The sequence below is a fragment of the Necator americanus genome, chromosome X (genome assembly GCF_031761385.1).
Source record: "Necator americanus strain Aroian chromosome X, whole genome shotgun sequence".
Classification (NCBI taxonomy): domain Eukaryota; kingdom Metazoa; phylum Nematoda; class Chromadorea; order Rhabditida; family Ancylostomatidae; genus Necator; species Necator americanus.
The window spans coordinates 17,697,179-17,716,839 of record NC_087376.1 but is presented as its reverse complement, the minus strand read 5'-3'; the positions used below and the strand labels follow the sequence as shown (position 1 = coordinate 17,716,839).

At 44.3% G+C, this 19,661-nt stretch overlaps 4 protein-coding genes across 7 annotated transcripts; 1 reads left to right on the top strand and 3 right to left on the bottom strand.

Moving 5' to 3' along the window:
* Positions 1-41: 41 nt before the first annotated feature.
* RB195_023868 (uncharacterized protein) lies at positions 42-2,873 on the bottom strand (the record flags this gene model as incomplete). Of its 3 annotated transcripts, XM_064211445.1 has the most annotated exons (4): positions 42-479; positions 559-1,066; positions 1,129-2,762; positions 2,823-2,873. In XM_064211445.1, the coding sequence occupies 4 exons, from the start codon at positions 2,871-2,873 to the stop codon at positions 42-44; spliced, it is 2,631 nt and encodes an 876-aa protein (XP_064067326.1). The 3 variants fall into 3 exon arrangements, with proteins under 3 accessions (XP_064067326.1, XP_064067328.1, XP_064067327.1); XM_064211447.1 differs by lacking the exons at positions 1,129-2,762; positions 2,823-2,873 and having other exon boundaries at positions 559-1,089; XM_064211446.1 differs by lacking the exons at positions 42-479; positions 559-1,066 and having other exon boundaries at positions 1,107-2,762.
* Positions 2,874-2,883: 10 nt separating this feature from the next.
* On the bottom strand, positions 2,884-3,108 carry RB195_023867 (uncharacterized protein; the record flags this gene model as incomplete). The annotated part of the gene is made up of 1 exon (XM_064211444.1): positions 2,884-3,108. One exon carries the CDS (start codon positions 3,106-3,108, stop codon positions 2,884-2,886), a length of 225 nt encoding a protein of 74 aa, XP_064067325.1.
* A 241-nt stretch (positions 3,109-3,349) lies between these two features.
* Positions 3,350-5,652, top strand: RB195_023866 (uncharacterized protein; the record flags this gene model as incomplete). The annotated part of the gene is made up of 2 exons (XM_064211443.1): positions 3,350-3,460; positions 4,945-5,652. 2 exons carry the CDS (start codon positions 3,350-3,352, stop codon positions 5,650-5,652), a joined length of 819 nt encoding a protein of 272 aa, XP_064067324.1.
* A 1,015-nt stretch (positions 5,653-6,667) lies between these two features.
* Positions 6,668-18,575, bottom strand: RB195_023865 (uncharacterized protein; the record flags this gene model as incomplete). 2 transcript variants are annotated; one of them, XM_064211441.1, is made up of 5 exons in its annotated part: positions 6,668-6,763; positions 8,076-8,195; positions 8,419-8,531; positions 18,257-18,385; positions 18,512-18,575. In XM_064211441.1, 5 exons carry the CDS (start codon positions 18,573-18,575, stop codon positions 6,668-6,670), a joined length of 522 nt encoding a protein of 173 aa, XP_064067322.1. The 2 variants fall into 2 exon arrangements, with proteins under 2 accessions (XP_064067322.1, XP_064067323.1); XM_064211442.1 differs by lacking the exons at positions 6,668-6,763; positions 18,512-18,575 and adding an exon at positions 7,786-7,903 and having other exon boundaries at positions 8,092-8,195; positions 18,257-18,374.
* Positions 18,576-19,661: the final 1,086 nt, after the last annotated feature.

Sequence of the window (19,661 nt, the reverse complement as noted above, 5' to 3'; positions counted from 1 at the left end):
ACGAGTTCTATCGGTTGTCTGTCCCCCCTTCCTGTTCCTGTTCAAGATCTCGAAGAGATCCACATCTGCTTGCATTTATCAGGGCGTAGGCTTAGTCCATAGGCTGCAGCCAGCTTCGATACAAGGTTGACAACATGTTGAAGTTTCGTACTGCTTTCCGCGAATATAACAACATCGTCGGCGTACGCGAGGTCAGTCAAGGGGCACCCTGATGGTGCTAAGACAATGTCGGCAGGACACTGTTCGACTGTTCTTCGCATAATGTCGTCGATTGCGAAATTGAACAGGAAAGGTCCTGCCACCGCCCGTTGTCTTACTCCAGTTACCACTTCAAACGGTGTTGTACATCCGGGTGGTGTTCGAAGTGCAGCATTTGTTCGTTGATTCATGTCATCAAGCAAGCGAACGAACTTTCCTGGTACTCCATCGGCGCGAAGCGCGTCGAGAAGAGAAGCCTCGGTGAGAAGAGTCGAACGCGGCTTCAAAGTCCAGAAACGCTAGTTGCATTGGCTTTGAATACCGCTGCCAGATTTCGATCACTCTCCTGACGATGAACACCTGGTCAATCGTAGATCGGCTAGGACGAAAGCCAGCTTGCTCGTCGCGCGTTGTTTCTTCGCGATGTTTAATGAGTCGGTCCAGGATAATGCGCTCCAATAGCTTGTACATAACACGCAGCAAAGAGATTTCTCGATAATTCCTGGGGTCCGTGACGGATAACTTCTTGTGGAGGGGAATTATGATAGCGTGTCTCCACGAATCAGGTATCCTTTCGTCTATCCATATTGAACGGATGATCTTTGTCATCTCACGAATCCCAGACGGAGGAAGATATTTCAGCATTTCTGCGCTAATCCCGTCGTCTCCACCAGATTTTCCATTCTTCATTTTCTGAATACAGACCAGGATCTCCGACTCGGTCGGTGGCTCCTCGTTAACCGCATATGTCGGTCTATGAACGTATTCGAGTTCAGGAGCTGACGGTCCTAGCCGGTTCAGCAAGGTCTTGAAGTGTTCCTTCCAAATTGGAAGGGTTGCTTCACCGACAGCTACCCCATTAGCAGTGCTGAGGACATGGAACATTTTCATTTTGCCGCTATACTGTTTTAGTAGAACTCCATCTCAAACTCCATCGCTCTTGACGTCCACTCGTTATCGCGGTCTTTTTGCAGTTGACGACGAAGCTTCCTTCTAAGACGCTTTTCCTGGTTGAAGTCACCAGCGCTGCGCGCGACAAATACAGAATTGTATGTGGATTTTGCTTTCGCAGATGCAAAGGCAAACTTCTTCCGCGGCAATAGAACCGGGAGCGTTTCCTTTGCAGCGTCCTGGATGCACTTTGTGAAGGAATCCGCATCGCTAAGCTTCTTCCTGGTCCGTACTCCAACATGAATAAACACACGTTGGCGGAATTTTCTTCTGCATTCATCGTCTTTCAGACTTGCCATGTCGATTTTCGATTGAAGAGGAACTCCTCGGTTTCTCTTGTGAAACAGTATCTTGAGGCTGAGAAGAACTCGACGGTGGTCAGAGTCGAACGCGACGTCCCAAACAGCTCTAGATTTTCGGATATCTGACTGAGGAATGTTCCTCGCTAGAACGTAGTCCAGCTGAAGTTTAAGAGTCCTCATCTTCCGCTTGCGCTGTTCTTTAGGCGTTAAAAGTGTTGACCCCTGCCACGTGAGCTGATGGCGTCGATGATTCCTCTTAAACGTAGAAGCGATGATGAGGCCCGTCTGTTCGCACAAGTCGACCAGACGGTCACCGTTGTCCGACGTGCGCTCCGCTGCATAGTACCATTTTCCTAGCACATCGGATTGCTGTTCGAGTCCCATCTTCGCATTTGCGTTGATTCCGACAATGACCATCTGCTGGCTTGGTATTTTAGACATCAACGCATTGTGTTCATCATAGAAGGCGTCCTTACTGTTGTCCTCAGTGGTTTCCGTAGGTGTGTGAGCACTTACGATCCAGAGTTTACGTCCTCTGCGATCTCGCATTCGTACAAAGGCGCCTCTAGACGACGTTGGGCAAAATTCCTCCACCAGGTTCTTGTAATCGTTCCTCACAGTTATCGCGCAGCCACCTACTTTGTTCTCATCAGCATCACCGCAGTATATGGTGTAATTTTTCATGCTGATGACGAGTCGATCTCTCATGTGTGTTTCCTGTAGTGCAGCAAAAAGCACACAGAGATATCGCAGAGGTCTGGATAGAGCGGCTTGTTGGAGTTCACTCGATAGTGTTCGGCAGTTCAGCGTGACGAAACGAATAGTTGTTGCCAAAGATTCCATGCTCCCTTCAGGCAGTTGACCTTTCAGGTTATGGGCTTTGGCGATGTGCTGGACGACAGCACCTTTTTGCAATGTGTGGGAATCTTTCGCCATATAACAATATAGGTTATATAGCCAATTGTGCTGGTCGATCTCCGCACGAGTCGCGTCAATGGGCGATTCCCATGTCCACCGTCGATGATCTTTCTTCATGAAAAGGGAGTTTTCATGAAAGAGGCGAGCGGCGGACAACAGCCCGGCGTGACGATTGCCATTTTCATTCCGGTTCCCTACTTTAGTCTTAGTTTTTAGTCCGACAACGAATTTGTAGAAGGACTTCTCGTTGCGGACTACTTCCTCCAGCTCCTCGTAAAATGCGTCCAATTCGGGATCATCAGCTGCAGATGTTGGTGAGTAGCAGTTGATGATGCTGATGGGTTTTTGAAGCAGAGGGCGGAGGCGAAGAATGGACAGACGAGGTGACAGGATCTAATGAGAATCGACAAGATGGACGACAGATGGGTGCACAAGAAAACCAACACCGCCTACATTTCGCGACGGAACCTTCTCTCCACGAATGACGAGTGTACCGTCATTCATCTGTCGTACGTCACTCCTTCTGCACTTGGTCTCCCTGCAGAGCAATCACGTGAAATTTGATACGCTCTGCAGCTCCGAGAAGCGCATGCAGGTCAGCGTCTGTGGACACTGTTCTCGCGTTGTAAGTACACAGCCTGAGACAGTATCCATGGCGAGTCGTGCGTGTGTCGCCTTGGTCCAGAATCAATGACGTTCTCAGCAACCTGAGATTTGGTCGCCTCTCACCGGTCGCCATACCGTCCGACGTCTGAGACGGCAGGGCCCAGTGTGCAGGGTACTGAGGCAGTGAATATGCTGGAGTGGCAAAGAGGCTTTTCCCAAACTAAGCAATCCTGACACGGCGAGATTAGCTTTCACCACAGGTCATCACCCAACCTACATGGATCAAGGAGCCACATTGCGACATTTTGCTAAGACGATGGTAAATCTTAGCAGTGGTTTACTCTTAGCTAGGCTTCCGACTCCGAGAAGTCGGAATGTCGGATGTGTCGAACTCCTTCTCAGCTTGGGAGGCCCTGCCGGAGGATGAACCTTCGCTGTGCATCGCAGTTCGACGCCCAGAGTCATCTCAATGTCACTACGAGGCGGTAAACCGTTGTGGGGGAATATGATGCAACAGTCGTCAGTATATCTGCAACACATTAATGGTCTACGCGAAAGCACAGGTTCTTCGATTCTGTACTGGCGATCTGCTTTATGAGCAGAATCGAAGAACCAGTGCTTTCGCGTAGACCAATAATGTATTGCAGATATATTTACGACTGTTGCATCATAACATCAACGCAGTCCGAAATGGACGAGTGTTTCCGAATACTCAACCAACAACCGCAATATATAAGACTCACACGAGAAACCCCAGCAGAAGGACGGCTTCCTTACCTCAATACACAAATAGGTACTTTAAAAGGCATTATTAGAGAAGTATCCATAGGAAGTTATTGTGCACCAATCCTCCAATTCAACGCCGGTGGACCCGTCGCACTCCATTTTATGGATAGCTGGTGCCGGCGCACCAATATGATGCCGCTGGACCCGTCGCACCCCATTTTATGGATAGCTGGCGACGGCACACCAACTCGACGCCGGTGTACCCGTCGCACCCCCTTTTCAAATTTCGTGACTCTCTGTCTCTCTCTCTCTAACACACACATACACACATACACACACATACACACACGCGCACGTACATACACGAATAGAATAATATGGGGTGCGACAGACCCATCGGCGTCGGATCGGTGACAATAACTTCGTATGGATGTCGGGAAAGGTAAGCTAGACATTGCAACCGTTTCATATCCATGGCCACTGCAGGTGTTGCATTACAAATCTGTGGATCTTCCACGTATCTATTTCTTTGCACGTTTGCCTCAACTTGGTAGCATGCCTTCTTCAGAAAGTGGAAGCACCGACACAAACGGCTGCTCAAATAGTACCCAACAGTTTACATGATATTATGTGGAACATATCTTTATCAGTATGATGATGTTGTTTACCTCATCTTGTTTACGTCATTTTATATTAAAACATCATTCTGTGCTAACTGTTGGGGGAAATCAGGAGGAACACCCATACTTCGAATAATGCTTTCAAATTGTATCTATATTATTTTGGTATCGAAGGAATGTTTGAAGCTGATGGTTGAATATTCTCCAAATGTAGAATTGAGGCGTTTATAAGAAAAACTCTGTAATCTTAATTTGTAATAAAAAAAGGAGAAGGGAAGCGTTGTTAGAAAAGACACAAATCTAATTTTACAGAAAATGCCACCACTATTAACTTCAGTGAAGGGGAGCGAAGCTAAAACCACAGAAAGTCTGAAGTCCGGCTTTAGCCGGACATTCAGACTGGTATTATATAAGGACACTACCGCTTGTATATACATAACATATCTGGCTCCCTCTTCCTTGCCTATTTCATCCTATAACGACCGAACATTCCACCGATATTCGACACGTACTCCTCTACGAGTCCGAATCTGGCCACCTCGCTGCTGAAGCCCATCGAAACTTATGTTACGTATTCGGCACTGAAGCCCCTTCTGAGCGGTCTGTGTGCGCCTGGGCTTCAGCGCTTCAAAGCCGGAAACAAGAAACTCGAAGATGAGCCTCGCTCTGGTCGACCGACTGCAATATCGTTCGACGAACTGAAGAATCTGGCGCATGCATTGAGCGACGGCAACCGCCAAAGACGTCTGGACATCTGCACTCAGCTGCTCTCCAGAAACCGCAGATTCGAGTGGCTGGACACTATTGTCACTGGAGATGAAAAATGGGTCCTCTACGTCAACCACATCCACAAATGTGCATGGTGCACCCGCGATGAAATGACGGATCCTTTCGTGAAAGGTGAAACCCATGAGAAGAAGGTCATGCTGAGCGTCTGGTGGGGAGTTCATGGAATCTACCGTTTCGAACTGCTGCCGGACAACACGACAGTTACTGCTGAAGTCTACTGCGCTCAACTGCAAAGACTGGCCGACAAGATCCGCAAGGAGCACCCGAAACTCGAAAACGTTCTCCTGCTGCACGATAACGCGCGCCCTCACATCGCGAAGAAGACTTCCCAGAAAATTCTGGAGCTCGGATGGGAAGTTCTACCGCACCCACCGTACAGCCCGGACCTGGGCCCGACCGACCACCATCTCTTCCGATCGCTTCAGCATCACTTGGAAAAGAAGCGCTACGATGATCGTGACCACCTCGAAAATGACCTTCGGGCTTTCTTCGCCTTCCGAAGTCGCCGGAGTTCTACGCCAAAGGAATCCGTGATCTTGTGAGACGTTGGCAAAAGGTTGTCGATTTTGATGGAGATTATTTTGTCGAATAATAAAATGTTGTTAAAAAGTTGTGTTATTTTGAAATTTTGCCGTATTTCGGCAGATACTTTCCGAACACCCTATTATATATATATATATATATATATATATATATATATATATATATATATATATATATATATATATATGTTGGAATGGCAGGGGTCCCGAACGAAAATCCCCTCGGATGGGTCGAAATCGACCAAGCTTTATATAACCGATTATATAAAAAAAGCCTTGCTTAATGGTTCTTGTATATGTTGGTTACAAGTACGATAACAACTTTGCGCAATTCAATCAATTTTGTCTACTTGTCTTGCATTTCTTCTTAGGTCTAATGAAGGAATGTTAAAAAAGTTACCGCATGTCCTGATTGCTAATACTGAAGAACTTCAAGCAAAACATTTTACTGTGGTGATTTTTGTGTATTTTTTCTTAATTTTACTGAAACTTTCCAGAGAGGTTCTGACGCATGTTAATTACGAATAATAGTCGTCTGAAGTTAAATGACCGGATTTCTTAAAATAAGTTTTTCTTATATTTCTAAGGGCGGGAATTGCGCACCCGGCTCCACTCTGACTGCACGAACGATGGCTCGAAACAGCCCTACAGCCATCCAAGCCTTTCATCCTTCCGGGGTCGATAAATTGGTACCAGACTTGTCTGGGAGGATAAAAACAGTGACTTGACACATCGGCTAGCCACCGCAAGTCATTGTAGAGGCCAATTACATGTTCCTGAACCTTAAACGATTCTGAATTGAAGTGAACGTGGGGGCACATCTCAAGCGGATTGATTAACGCCAGACACTTTACACTCCTTTATTTTATCCGTTATATATATATGCCTTTGTGGTGCTATATGGTGCCTTTGTTTCGTCTTGGGTGTTGCATTTTGTTCTACTATTTATGTTAATAGTAGCTTGATTGGTTCTTCTTTTCAACTTTACGCTTTTCTCCTATCTGCTTTAATTTTTTCAAGCAGGGATCAGTATAATGTGTATTTCCTCTAACCTTTTGTTTGAACCTTTGCTCTGCACTGTTTGGTATTCCCCTCTACTTCTTTGTCTAGCCTATAAACATTAGTGCTTAATTTTTGTAATCACCGGTTGAGCTGGATGAGCCGCTATACCCGCTTGGCAAACTGCGGTGCTGTACCTACGAATTCTGTTAAGGGGGCATCTTGCTGACTGATGTGAATGGAAGTCACTAATTTTTGCATAATAACTTACCTACACTTTCACATTTTCCAAGGGTCTTAATTGTCACTCTCTTGAGCTTATGTCTTTTTTATTACTAAATCGTCCCTTGCCCCTACCGTTCGCGTGATTAATCCCTGATCATTCTCATTCTATTCTTTTCTTGTTGCTGGATTTTCTGTTAACAAGTTAAAGGCATAACCCCACGAATCTGAGGTAAAGATTTCAGGTCGAGTATTCTTATAGGGGATAGTAAATTATGGAGAGAAGGGTAGTTCCATTTCTTACTAATTACCGCAGAAAATGGCCCGGAAGATACGAGTGTTCCGGCGCGCTATTTTCTACAAAGAGTTCGATCGGAGCGCGTCAGCCGTGTGCACACACCGCATCTTCCGGGCCGTTTTTCACGCCAATTAGCAAGAAATGGATGGAATCACCCACCCCTCCATAATCTACGATCCCGTATACGAATACTCCACCTGAAATCCGTACCACCTCAGATTCGTGGGGTGATGCCTTTAAGCAGTTAACAAGAGATCCACGGTGGCCGCACGTTCGATAGATCTAAACCGCCCTAATGAAAACCAAGTCTTTCTCCCCTCCGGAGTCGATAAACTAGTACCAAACTTGCCCAGAAGGGTAAAAACGTCGACTTGATGATTGGGTGGTTCTGCAATTCATTGTATATGCCAAGACGCATTCCAAAACCTCAACTTTTACGAATTGCACTAAAGCGGGTAGGCGCATCCTAAGCGGATTGATACGCCAAAAACTTTATTCTTTATGCTTTTCATACGATTAATGCAATTATTACTAGAGCAAGCGAAAGGAGACAGGTATCGAGGAAAATTGCTTTCAAGGAGAGTGAAATTTGCAAAACGCAATCTGAACTGCTTTCAAGCGGCAAATCTTGTCTTCATTGGAATAGAAGGAACTTTCAACATTTTAAACATAACAATGGTGTATAAAATACGACGTGCAGAAAGATGTGTTGGTAAGGATGCTCTTCGACTGCTGTAAAATGAGAGCGAATATGAGGTTCAAACTAGTAGAAAAGGAACTGTGCCAGTGAACCAGTTGTAGTAAACAACACTATTTCGTCTAAAGGTTGCTGGTGGTAAGCGTGTTAGACTGTGTTTGTAGTACTCGTGATAGGTCGAAAATTGTACTTAAAAAGAATAATTACCTCTGTGATTATGTACCCGTACGAGTGGACAATATGAGGGCAATCATATGCTCGTGATAATATTCGAAGATCCATTATGATTCTATTATTTTCTACAGGATTGTTACTCCTGGGCATTACCTGGAAAGTAAATACCTTTGCGTAACATCGTATCCTAGTTTTTGTTTGTCGCCATTAATCGCCTACACTTGATAAGGCACATATGGTTTGATTGGCGAATTAAAACATCAAAAACAAACAGAATAACAAATTCGAATAATATATTCAGAAAATACTGCCTCACTTTCTAGCTTTGTACAGTTAACTCGCAATTTTTCGTACACCAAAAGGTGAGAAAAACAACCTTCACTGCCATCACATTATCATTGTATTGCATTTTCGACACGTGCCCACAACTTCCTTGGCCCAGTTCAGCTACAAAATGTAAGTCTTCGACGGCTACGCGTCGCGTTTTTCCTGAAACTGGTGGCACATCTATCCCTACAGACAACTGCTGTACACAAAAAAAAACATTCTCCAATATGTATGTATACCGGGTATCTATGGTCGGGTCAAAACGACATGAATCACGAGTGTAGTTGCGATGCATTTCGCGCTGGAAACGGCGCAGTGGATGCAGCAGTTGGAACCGAGTTGGGACCGTGAAAAACTGCATCGATGGATGGTGCCAGCAAAGGTTTAACCACGCCCCTAGCCGCTATGCTCCACCGAATCGCCTCGAGAGAAGCCGCGTAAGAAATTGCATACGTGCTTCATGTCGTTTTGACCCCGCTATACGTATAAGCGCGTGCTGTTGACATAGCCAGCCTCTCACGCTACAAACACTATTTTTAGTGCAGATACTAGTGGGAGAATGCAATTCGCACATAAAAATCTTCGATTACCAAATCACAGAGGAAGTCCACAATGAATCAGCGGTGGTTCAGTTGTTTGTTAGATGCCACGTGAATAAGCCTCAAACTTGGGTAATTAAACTTTTATTTATCACGTACAATATACACCAACATCAGAGGCACGTTACATGGCGAATGTAAAATAGCAGACGTGATATAATAATGCACACACAGAAATACATAAACAGAAATGCATAAAATACAAGCATCACAAAAAGGGAGGTAAAAATATGTAGGCACACTTGGGTTCACAAGAAGGGAGGCAAGAGAAAAGGAGATGCTTTAGGCGAATGCTCGACTATGCTCTGAGCAATAAACACTCTTGGACCGTTTATATACGGTCCAAGTTCTTTGTCTGCTGTCGGCACAATGTTGCTCTCGCAATCTGATTGTGCTCGAGTAGTTTTTGCACACCAGATACGCCTGCTGCGCGAGAGTGCAACTCTCATTCATTGCCTGTTATTCAAATGCTCTTTGTTTGAGCATACCCACCGAGCGTAAAGATATTTTTCTTACTTCTCCATTTTTATGATCTATGGTCACGTTTGTGACACACAGATTGTCTTCAAAAGAAATTGCAAATTTCGCAACATGCAAAAATTTTGATCCGCATATGTAGCAAGATTATATTTCTGTGCGAAAATACAAGGTATGGAGAGTAGATTACGAATATGAGCGTGGTCCCACTCAATTTACCCTAATCGTTTTCAAAACGGCGTTCGTTCTTTCTTTGGTAAGTTGGAATGCGCCACCATTGTGCACTGCATCCTCGAGCGAACAATCGAAAAAAGAGGTCTAATCAGAAGCCTATTCAAGTAAAACTAGTGAGTAGTCTGTTGAGGGAACCGGTGTGTCTACAAGAGTGGCTCTTTCCAAAGTACCTCAAAGGAACTAAAGCCCTTTCTCACGCCACTTTTCACGACGATTAAGGGAAATTGAGCAGGGTTACGCTTGTATTCTGCATTCCATACTCCATATTTTCCTGCAAATTCCCAAACTAGGAAAAGAAACTAGAACTAATATGTTGCCCTTCATTGCCGGCTCTTCTTCGACATTCTTTCAGCCTGCGCGATGTACAGTGTGGGTGTATGGAAGATACCTGGCACGACATTTTCCCAGGTCTGAGTTGGCTTTTGAGCTATAGTAAGAATTGTGTGAAACGGATAAACGGATGAACAAATTTTCGATTTATAGTGGGATGATGTGATGAATGCGATGTACAACTTCCATCACCTGGGCTCACGTCGTTCATCCAGTTGCTCGAGGGGGCAGCAGTAATACTTCTATTTGTCCCAATCACGCGCAATGGTTGTCCAGTGGCTTCCCTTCTTCGAGGGACTCGAAGAGCATCGTATTTTTCCTTGAAGGACTTCGTAAAAATATCTGTTCATCGGGTCGGGGTTTTCCTGAAGTGCGTTTAATATCGCATGGAATTAAGTCGCTCACGGCTGTGGCCCCATGGTTGTCGCTGCAAAAAAATACACTTGCCCAGCCCACCTCATTTCACTTCCCTTCGCAAACGCGGCGGCGTCTCTAATCTTTCATCGCTGATGTAGGAAAGAACTTCAAATCCCGTCATTCAACTGTGTGAAGCAGGATACACCTACCATAACCTTTCGACTGCGCGTTCTAAGACCCCGATCATTTTCCTCCTGCTTGTAAGACGTCCAGGTTTCTGAAGAGTAGGTCAAAACAGGAAAAACGGTGGTGTTGAAGAGGTGAGCAAGGAGCCGGATGTTCTTAGTCCCCTTCACCACATCCTCGATGCTCTTATATGTCCAGCTCGGAGGTCATTATGTTCATTTCGCGACTTAAATATACATAGCTAGAGCATTCGGATATATTCGTTCAGCTGAGCGTAAATGGAGCATCAAAAACCCATCCATTCCTCATGAACATCGTTTTGTCCATGTTCAGTTGAAGACAGATCTTACACGTTTTATCTAACTCAACCAGGATTCGTTCCGCCTAATTCATGCTTGATGTTACCAGAACGATGTCAACAGCAAAACGAAATAAGTGTTAGTGCCAGTCGTCAACTTTCACTCCCATGTTATCGCATTCCAATCCTCGCATTGCGAAAATGCTCGAGAGTGGCGCTGAACATTTCGGGTGAGATTGTGTCACCCGTCGTAAGCTTTCTTCAAGTGGAGGACAGTGAGACACAGCGGCATCTTGTAACCTCGTTGTGCTTCTACGAGTTTTGAAGTGTGTATGTGGTCAGTCGTAGTGAACCCTTTTGAAAACCCTGATTGCTCGCATGAGTGTCCTTCATCTAAAGTTCTTTCTATCCTGTTTAGGATTACTCTTGTGAAGAGCTTGTAGGTGGCAGACAGTAAGCAGATTCGGCATTAGTCACCGCGGGTTTCCCTTCTTATACAACAGCACGACCTTGCTGGTTTTCCATTGCTTAGGAAAATGGCATTCCGACAGATGAGCGAAGAGCCTCGCCATTGTGTTGATGAGGACAGGCTGTAGGTACTTCCGATGTTCAAGCTTGGTTCTGTCTGGACCGGGTAAAGTACGATTCTTCACTGACATGATGGCATGTTGGGCTTCGGAAGGGAGGACCCCTGGAATGACATGTCCACCTCAGATGGTGAGAAGGCAAGTGCACGTGGCCGTCAAAGAGATCTGAGTAGAAGACGTGAATGACCTCTTCCATTCCCCTTCTCGATGCTGTAGTTGTTCCATCTGGGGTCCGGAGAGCAGTCAGCACTGTTTTACTATTGACGAAGTCCCGACGGGCGTGGTGAATGCTCTGTCCCGCCTCTGCAGCTTCAGCCAACACTTCTGCTCTTCACTCTTCAAGGTCTTCCTTTTTCGCCTCTTTGCAAAGCCTTGCGAACACGGACGTGAGTTCTTTTTTTCCCTGCGGTTCGTGCTGCCCCACGCTGACATATTAGATCTAGAGTTTCGGAAGAACAGGCAATCCTTCATGATTTAAAAATTCTTCGTACAGTCGTGAAGATGTCCTACAAGCCGTTCATATTCGTCGTCGATGTTGCCCATGACGGTATACTCTTAAAAGCCGACAAGCGAAGCGAAGAGCTCCAGTCGATGATGGTTATGGGAATTCGCTTTGTAAACTTCGCCGCTTTCCCTCCTCTCCGCGTGAAAGAAAATTTTTCTCGAATAAGCCGATGTTCCGGTCCTGTATAAAACTTTGGTACAACAGCGACATCCGTCAGGCAGAACCTTTTACTGACGAAGATGTGATGTATTTCATTACGGTGCCCTCCACCGGGTGACTCCTTTGTGCAGCGTAGAGCGGAGGGCTTCTGGAATAGCGGGTTCCAATGTTTTAGTCGTCATGATAAACTCGGTGAGTTTCTCTCCCTGTTCATTAAATTGAAAGCCGTTGGTTCCGATGTGAAGTTCTTCAGGAGTTCTTCTGGGGTCACATTGGCGTTGATGTCTACAACTGTGACCTTATAGAAGATACGATCTTCTCTGTAGAACTTCCAGGTCAATGTAGAAAGCTTTGACGTCTTTCTTCTCCGTAGTTTGGTGATGGAACGCAAACGACGAAAATAGACAAAGCTTGCGTTGAACCATATCTTCTCATCCATAAAGTGCGATTCCAGTCATTAGTTGTTCGGAAGTGTCGATTTTCATCGTCATGTTCGTGATGACAAGGACACCAATTCCAGCAGCTCCTACTATCGCATATTCCTAAGAAAAGTCCTTCTACAGTGTCACATGCGGCGTCCAGTAAGTGGCGTCGACTCGTCTCCGTCAGTCCAATGACGTCGTACTTAACCCAGGTTCAGGTTTGTGTAATCAGTATTTTAATGAGCACTTCCAATGCAAGTATATGTGCCTTGTATGTACAGATGGACATCCTAGTCCTTTTCCGTTTTAGAAGCCTAGATGACTCTTGCACCCACGTCTTTCCGGCGCTGCCGTACCAGGCCTTCCTCCAGAGTCAAGAGACTCCTTCCAATTTTTGTACTTTGCTGTTAATTTTATAACTGATGGGCAGGTTGCACGCCTACGGGGTCTTGCGGCGGGACTTTGGATCCTCCCAGAGTAAGCAGGTGGAGCTTATTCGTTGGAGGCGACCACAAACCGCCTCCCTTGCACGTCGCAGGCACTTGATTGCGAGCTTTTGGGCAGACCGACGTGCGAGATGCAATAGTATTATGAGCCGGTCCTGGCACAACTGGAACAGGGAGCGCATGCCTTGAATCCACCTCCGTCTCAGGGCAGGCACAATGTGGCTTTTGGTCCGTTAGCTCCCTATCCGCTCCCTTGGAACGGGCCACGTAGCCTCGTGAATAACTGACTTTGGTCCCTCTAATGAGGTAGATCCGTGCGCTGTGATTGTAATACATTGCAACTCTTTTAGAATTCTTCTAAATACAGGTATAACATAATGTTGTAGTGAAATAAAATCAGCTGATTATGAAGGAAGTGAGACAAAATGGCGGTGACATTTCATCTAAGGAATTGGTGTGGTTTTACGGTTAAATCGTGAATGAAACACTGGTTATTTAGGTTCAGGATGCACAATGAAAAGGTGCTTCCTAAACAACATGTTATGCAGTCTCAGTAGACAAAACATAGGAGTTTGCTGTCTATGACTATACCATTCTGTCACTTTTAACCGTCACACTCTCCTGCACCGCCTCGAGCACAGCTGCTTGCGCAGCTGCACCGAGCTTTATGTAGTTTGATGCATACATGCACATATGTATGTGATGCTAAAATGGTTCCTTTAGAGTTAATTCTTTGACTTGCTCGTTTTTGATTTCTGCGAATGTGTCATCGTGAACTGCTATGACAAGACGAGTACAACTGCAACTATTACCCCAGAACTGGAGCCACTATGCTAGTTTTATCCGCTTTCGTCCTTATTTAAAAAGAACAACTGCGTATAACCTAAACTCCGTACAAAAAATCCATCTTCATACTTTTCAGTGAAACCTAGAAAGCCATCGAGATGACTAAAAATTGGGTGCAAGAATTTGTATTCTGCATTCACCCTTGCACATTCCTTCTCTGTGTTTTATATCTTGCCTTAGATAACTGAAAAGTGAAATATTACAAAAGTGTGATGAAGTGAATACGTTCATATATAAGATATTAAGCCAGCAGACCGTAATTGTCGGAATTGATGCGAAGGCAAAGATGGGACCTGAACAACAGTCCAATGTGCTTGGGAAATGGTTCTATCCCACGAAGCAAACGTCCAACGACAATAATCGTCTGATAGGTCTTTGCGAGCAGACGAAAATCATCACTGCATCCACGTTTAGAAGGAATAATCGACGCCATCAGCTTACATGGCATGGGACTACCCCATCAATGCCAGAAGAGCAGTGAAAGCGGAAGATGCCTACTCTTGAGGTTCAACTGGATTACGTTCTGACAAAGAACATCTCCTTATCAGACATCCGAAAATCTAGAGCTGTCTGGGACGTCGCGTTCGATTCCGACCACCACCTAGTTCTTCTCAGCTTTATGGTGCGGTTCCAGAAAAGGTATCGGGGAGCTCAAAATCAACCGAAGCTCGACATGACAGGTCTGAAAAGCGAAGAATGCAGAAAGAAGTTCCGCCAACGAGTGTCGATCAATATCGGAGTACAGACAAGGAAGAGAGTGCATGACGCTGACTCTTTCACTAAATGCATTCAGGGCACTGCAAAGAAAACGCTCCCGGTCTTAACACCAAGAAAGAAGTATGCCTTTGCATCTGCGGAGACAATATCCATGTACAATTCTGTATGCGTTTCCCGCACAACTGGTGACTTAAGCCAGGAGAAGCGTCTGAGAAGGAAGTTGCACCGTCAGCTGAAACGTGATCGTGAAAACGAATGCACATCAAGGGCGAAGGAGCTTGAGAAGGCGTGGTAGGACAGGAAACCGAGAAAAGCCTATACTCAGCTAAGACAGTATAGCGGCAAGATGAAGAGGTGTTCGCCTGTCCTGAACACAGCCAGCGGAGTCACAGTCGGGAAAGCAACCTTGTCCACTTAGAGGGAGCATTTTACCATTTTGCTGAACCAACAAGCGCCGTCAGTCCCTGAACTCGTGCACGCCCAAAGACAGACATGCATTCGCGATCAGCGAAAAACCACCGACGAAGTCGGAGGTTCCCGTCTGTATTCAAGAAATTAAGAATGGAGAAGAGACGATGGAATTAGCGTAGAAATGCTGGAATCTCGTAGAGACTCGCTATTATAATTCTTCTCCATAAAAAGCTATCCTTCGTGGAAACCAGGAATTACCGAGGACGGCTGTTAGGCTGCTTTTGACCATAATGAAGAACTTCACTGGGACATGGTGCGCTGGCAGATGACACGTGGAAAAGGTCAACATTTTGCCCGGCCTTTAGAAGTAGTTACGGAAGACCATCTTTGCTTCTTGCACATTGTGAGGAGACCGTATGATCGTTTTGTCCAAGTTGTTCTGAAGATGCTCCCATATCCTAACTGGAAATGTACCTCTGGTCGTAAAAGCGAGTTCGAGAAAGCGTAGGTTCACATCTAAGTTGAATTCGGACGGCCAAATTTCTGCTTTATTTTACAGTATGATTTGTATTTTTGGATAATGGTTTTTTGAAAAGGTACAGGTTCCCAAGGATTAGCGATTATTTCTGTTTTACTGATGAACGGAACTGATTGTGTTTTGCAGTACATGATCGTAATCTAGTTGAAAAGTCATATTTTACGGAAGTTTTATTAATTATATAAACTAAACTATGTTCACGGAGGTGGTGAAGGAAGATCCGAAGGCACTTGGCGTTGACAGGCAGTTCAGTCAAGATGTAAAATTTCACTGCTTATGGAATAGCGGCCGATGGGTAAATTCCATGCGAACTCTATCTGAAGATCGAACAGCATAGAGTCGGATGTGTACAAGCACGACACACCGCGGCGAAGATGCGGATAGCCACGTTATGCATTAACACCCGCTGGCCGATTTAGTTACGTCATTACAAAAGGATTCATGGAAATCATTTTAGTGAGGTCATCTGAATCGATGGATATATTTCAGTGTTAGGGCTCAAAGAAAAGAAATGACATACAAACACACATAGTTCAGCTTATATAGTTAATAAAACTTCCGTAAAAAGTGACTTTGCAACTAGAATACGATTACGTACTGCAACGCACAATCAGTTCCATTCATCAATAAACCAGAAATAATCATTCCTTGGGAACCTGTACCTTTTCAAAAAACCATTATCCAAAAATACAAATCATACTATAAAATAAAACAAAAAAAAAACAGAAATTTGACCGTCCGAATTCAACTTAGATGTGAATCTACGCGTTCTCGAACTCTCTTTTACGAACAGAGGTACTTTTCCAGTTAGAATATGGTAGCATCTTCAGAAACAACGTGGATAAGACGATCAGACGGTGTCCTCACAATGTGCAAGAAGCAAGGATGGTTTTCCGTAACTACTTCTGAAGGCTGGGCAAAATGTTGACCTTTTCCACAACGTTCAACAGCAACCACAGCAAGGATGCACTTCAAAGAATTATTCCCCAAGAAATACAAATCATACCATAAAATAAAGCAGAAATTCGACCGTCCGAATTCAAGTCAGATGTGAATCTACGCCTTTATCTCAAAGCTTCCGCACTAGCACCTCAAACCTGAATAATCAAGCGCATTTCTTGCACTACCTATCTTCGTGTACCGGAACAGCAGAATGTTAGGAGAGGGCTGCGCATCGCGAAAGGAAATTTTGAACGTCAAGTTACTTACTTACTTAGTTACTGATCAAGGTTACTGAATCAGAGCCATTTGCCACGTGTGGCGTGACGGCGTGTAGTCTTCCATGTGCCATCTGCCATATAAGCAAACCATCAAAACCGGTCTTCTATAGGTTTCTACGCCATGAACCTAATGTTAGAGTGCTGCTTGTTGGGAAGTTAAAGAGAGAGCTATGGCAAGATACCAGACTTCATTCTGTTTATAAGGTCTCTAAGCTATCAATCGTTTTTTCCAGCCGCAGGATTATAAAGCAGTTGAACCATTTCTTTATCAGCATCTTGAACAGATTTGATCTTCCTTATGCTTAATCCGTACGCATTTAAGGAAGTTCGATGTTGTGCGAGTTTTTAAACAGTTTGCATCGCGGCGTCGTTTAGGTACAATGATGTGACATCGACTGATTATTCGTGATCAGCATATGCAATAACTCTCTCATGTGTGTGTATGTATGTATGTATGTATGTATATATATGTGTATGTGTGTGTGTATGTGTGCGTGTGCGTGTGCGTGTGCGTGTGTGTGTGTGTGTGTGTGTGTGTGTGTGTGTGTGTGTGTGTGTGTGTGTGTGTGTGTGTGTGTGTGTGTGTGTGTGTGTGTGTGTGTGTGTATTTTTGCGATTCTCGAAGTCTACAACTGTGGTGACTGCAATTCATAGAAGTTGGAGACGTCAGTTACGAATTCTAATTAATAGTTGGATTTCTTTTCGCGAAGATGCTGCTTTAGGGCGTAAAGCAGGTAGCAGTCGAAAGAAGCCAAATCTGGGTAATAAGCAGCATAGAATAGCATTTCCTTTCCGAGACCGGCAATATTCTGTCGGGTTAGCTTGAAAACATGAGGACGGACGTTGTCGTGAAATAGAGACATTGTCGCACATCCCCTCAAGCATTCCTGGCGAAAAGCATTCGCCAGCTTCTGGAGTTGAGTAACGTACGTTTTAGCGTCCACAGTGGGTCGGGGAGAGCAATTTAAAGTAGATCTGACTAACAACAAAGCAGAATCGTTTTCTGGTCTATGTCACATTAAGGTTCTTTCTTGAGGTTGTTTGCCGCAGGGCAGCCACTGGCGCCTAAATATATTGCAGAGATATGTCGGATACATATATCGCAGACATACATACATACATACACTGCAAACATGCACGCATACATCGCATACATATAGTAGGGTCAAGACGACATGGAGCATGTACGCAACTGCGTACATGCTCCATGTCTGCGGCTTCTCTCGAGGCGCTTCGGTGGAGCGTAGCGATTAAGAGCGTGGTGAAACCCTTGCTGGCACCACCCATCGCTGCAGCCAGTTTGCAGCAGCTCCACATCGGTCCCAACTGCTGCCTTCACCGCGGTGTTTCGAGCGCGTACGCAGATGCATGCAACCACACTCGTGATTCGTGTTGTTTTAACCCGACTTTAGCATATTATAGCATAGCATACATGCACATATCGATAACAAAAACTGGCAGCAAACTGAAACAGCCGAGATATTTGGCTAGACTTTGTCAAACCAATTTAATATGGAAACGTAGGGATCATGGAATTATCTGATTGTCTATTTACCTCCAATTGTGAGCAGCCCAGATGAGACCATCAGCTCTTGATAAAGCATATCAACAGAATATCCTCGTCGGCATGGTAGATTGTTTCCCTCTTGTATATCACCGAATCCCAGGCTCATGTCTCTACCAACTAAAAACGAACAAGTGATCTAAAGATTTTGGTTTTGGCATACGAAGTTATGTTGAATAGACAAAGAACTATGCGATGCATGCATCACGATCGATTTCAAACAAATAATAAGCGTTCGCTACTCACATACAGTAGGATCGCTAATTCTTCGACAGAAAACGAAAAAGACGCGAATCCGCGTCTTTTTCATCTTTTAACATAGCTTGCCTCAATTTGATCTTTATTATAAGATCTACACATCAATAGATTCGTGAGCACGAGCTCTACCGATTGAATGCAATTAGAACTTTCAAAAACTATCAGGGAAACAGTTTCTGAAAAAATTACCTGCGGGTACACGTTAACAAGGCTGATTCCGAGATAATTGCGGCCCAAGGATATATGATTTTTGACATGAACATATTTCTCGAAAAGTGAAATGATGGTTACATATTCGTAATCTACATAATATTGCGAACAATTTGATATCTTTTGCAGCTATAACTCATGACCCTGAAGATTTTGTAAATTTCTCTGAAGTGACATGTTTGAATTAAAGGAAGGACCGACATTACCATCTTAAAAATTGTTTCCTTACAAAATATGCAAGAAAACTACTTCTTGTAAGAGGACCTCATCTCTTGGTTTTCCAGCTCAACGGGATTTTCTGTTGTCTTTTTTTGCAGCTAAAATTACAACTTCAGTATTTTAAATTTTTTACTCTGATTTTTGACACTTCGTGAATCGCTAACAAATTAGGTTTGCCATCTGTCGGCACAGTACAATAGAGAACCGTCCTGTCCTATAACCTTTTTTCCCATTTCTTCCTTAATATGTTTCAGATGCGGAGAGTATTGAACCTGCAAAGATATAGAACTTTTTATGTGTTTTTACGTACGTTTTTACTTTTTATCTGTTGAAAACTTATTTTTTGCGGTTTATTGGAAGTTTCTCTAAATATCAAGTGGACATGTTTTTTTTCAGTAAGAAGAGATCTATTGAATGGTGTCGATCTCAAAAAATTCTGTATCTTTTCAATTTCCATCACAAGTTACTTCAGCCTCTATGGAAGGTTGTTGTCATCTAGGCACGCCGACCCCCCAAATACCTTAGAACACACATCGAGTTACGGCTGTGTTACCGCATTGATTACTACATTTGAAAAGAGTAGAATAACTACAGATGAATGTTCTTTTTACAAAACGAATTTTTTCGAGATAGTCTGCTTCATTTGTGGAAATTGCAAAAAAAAAAAAAAAAAAAAAAAACTTTGCAAACCTTTGAAATTGAAAATTGT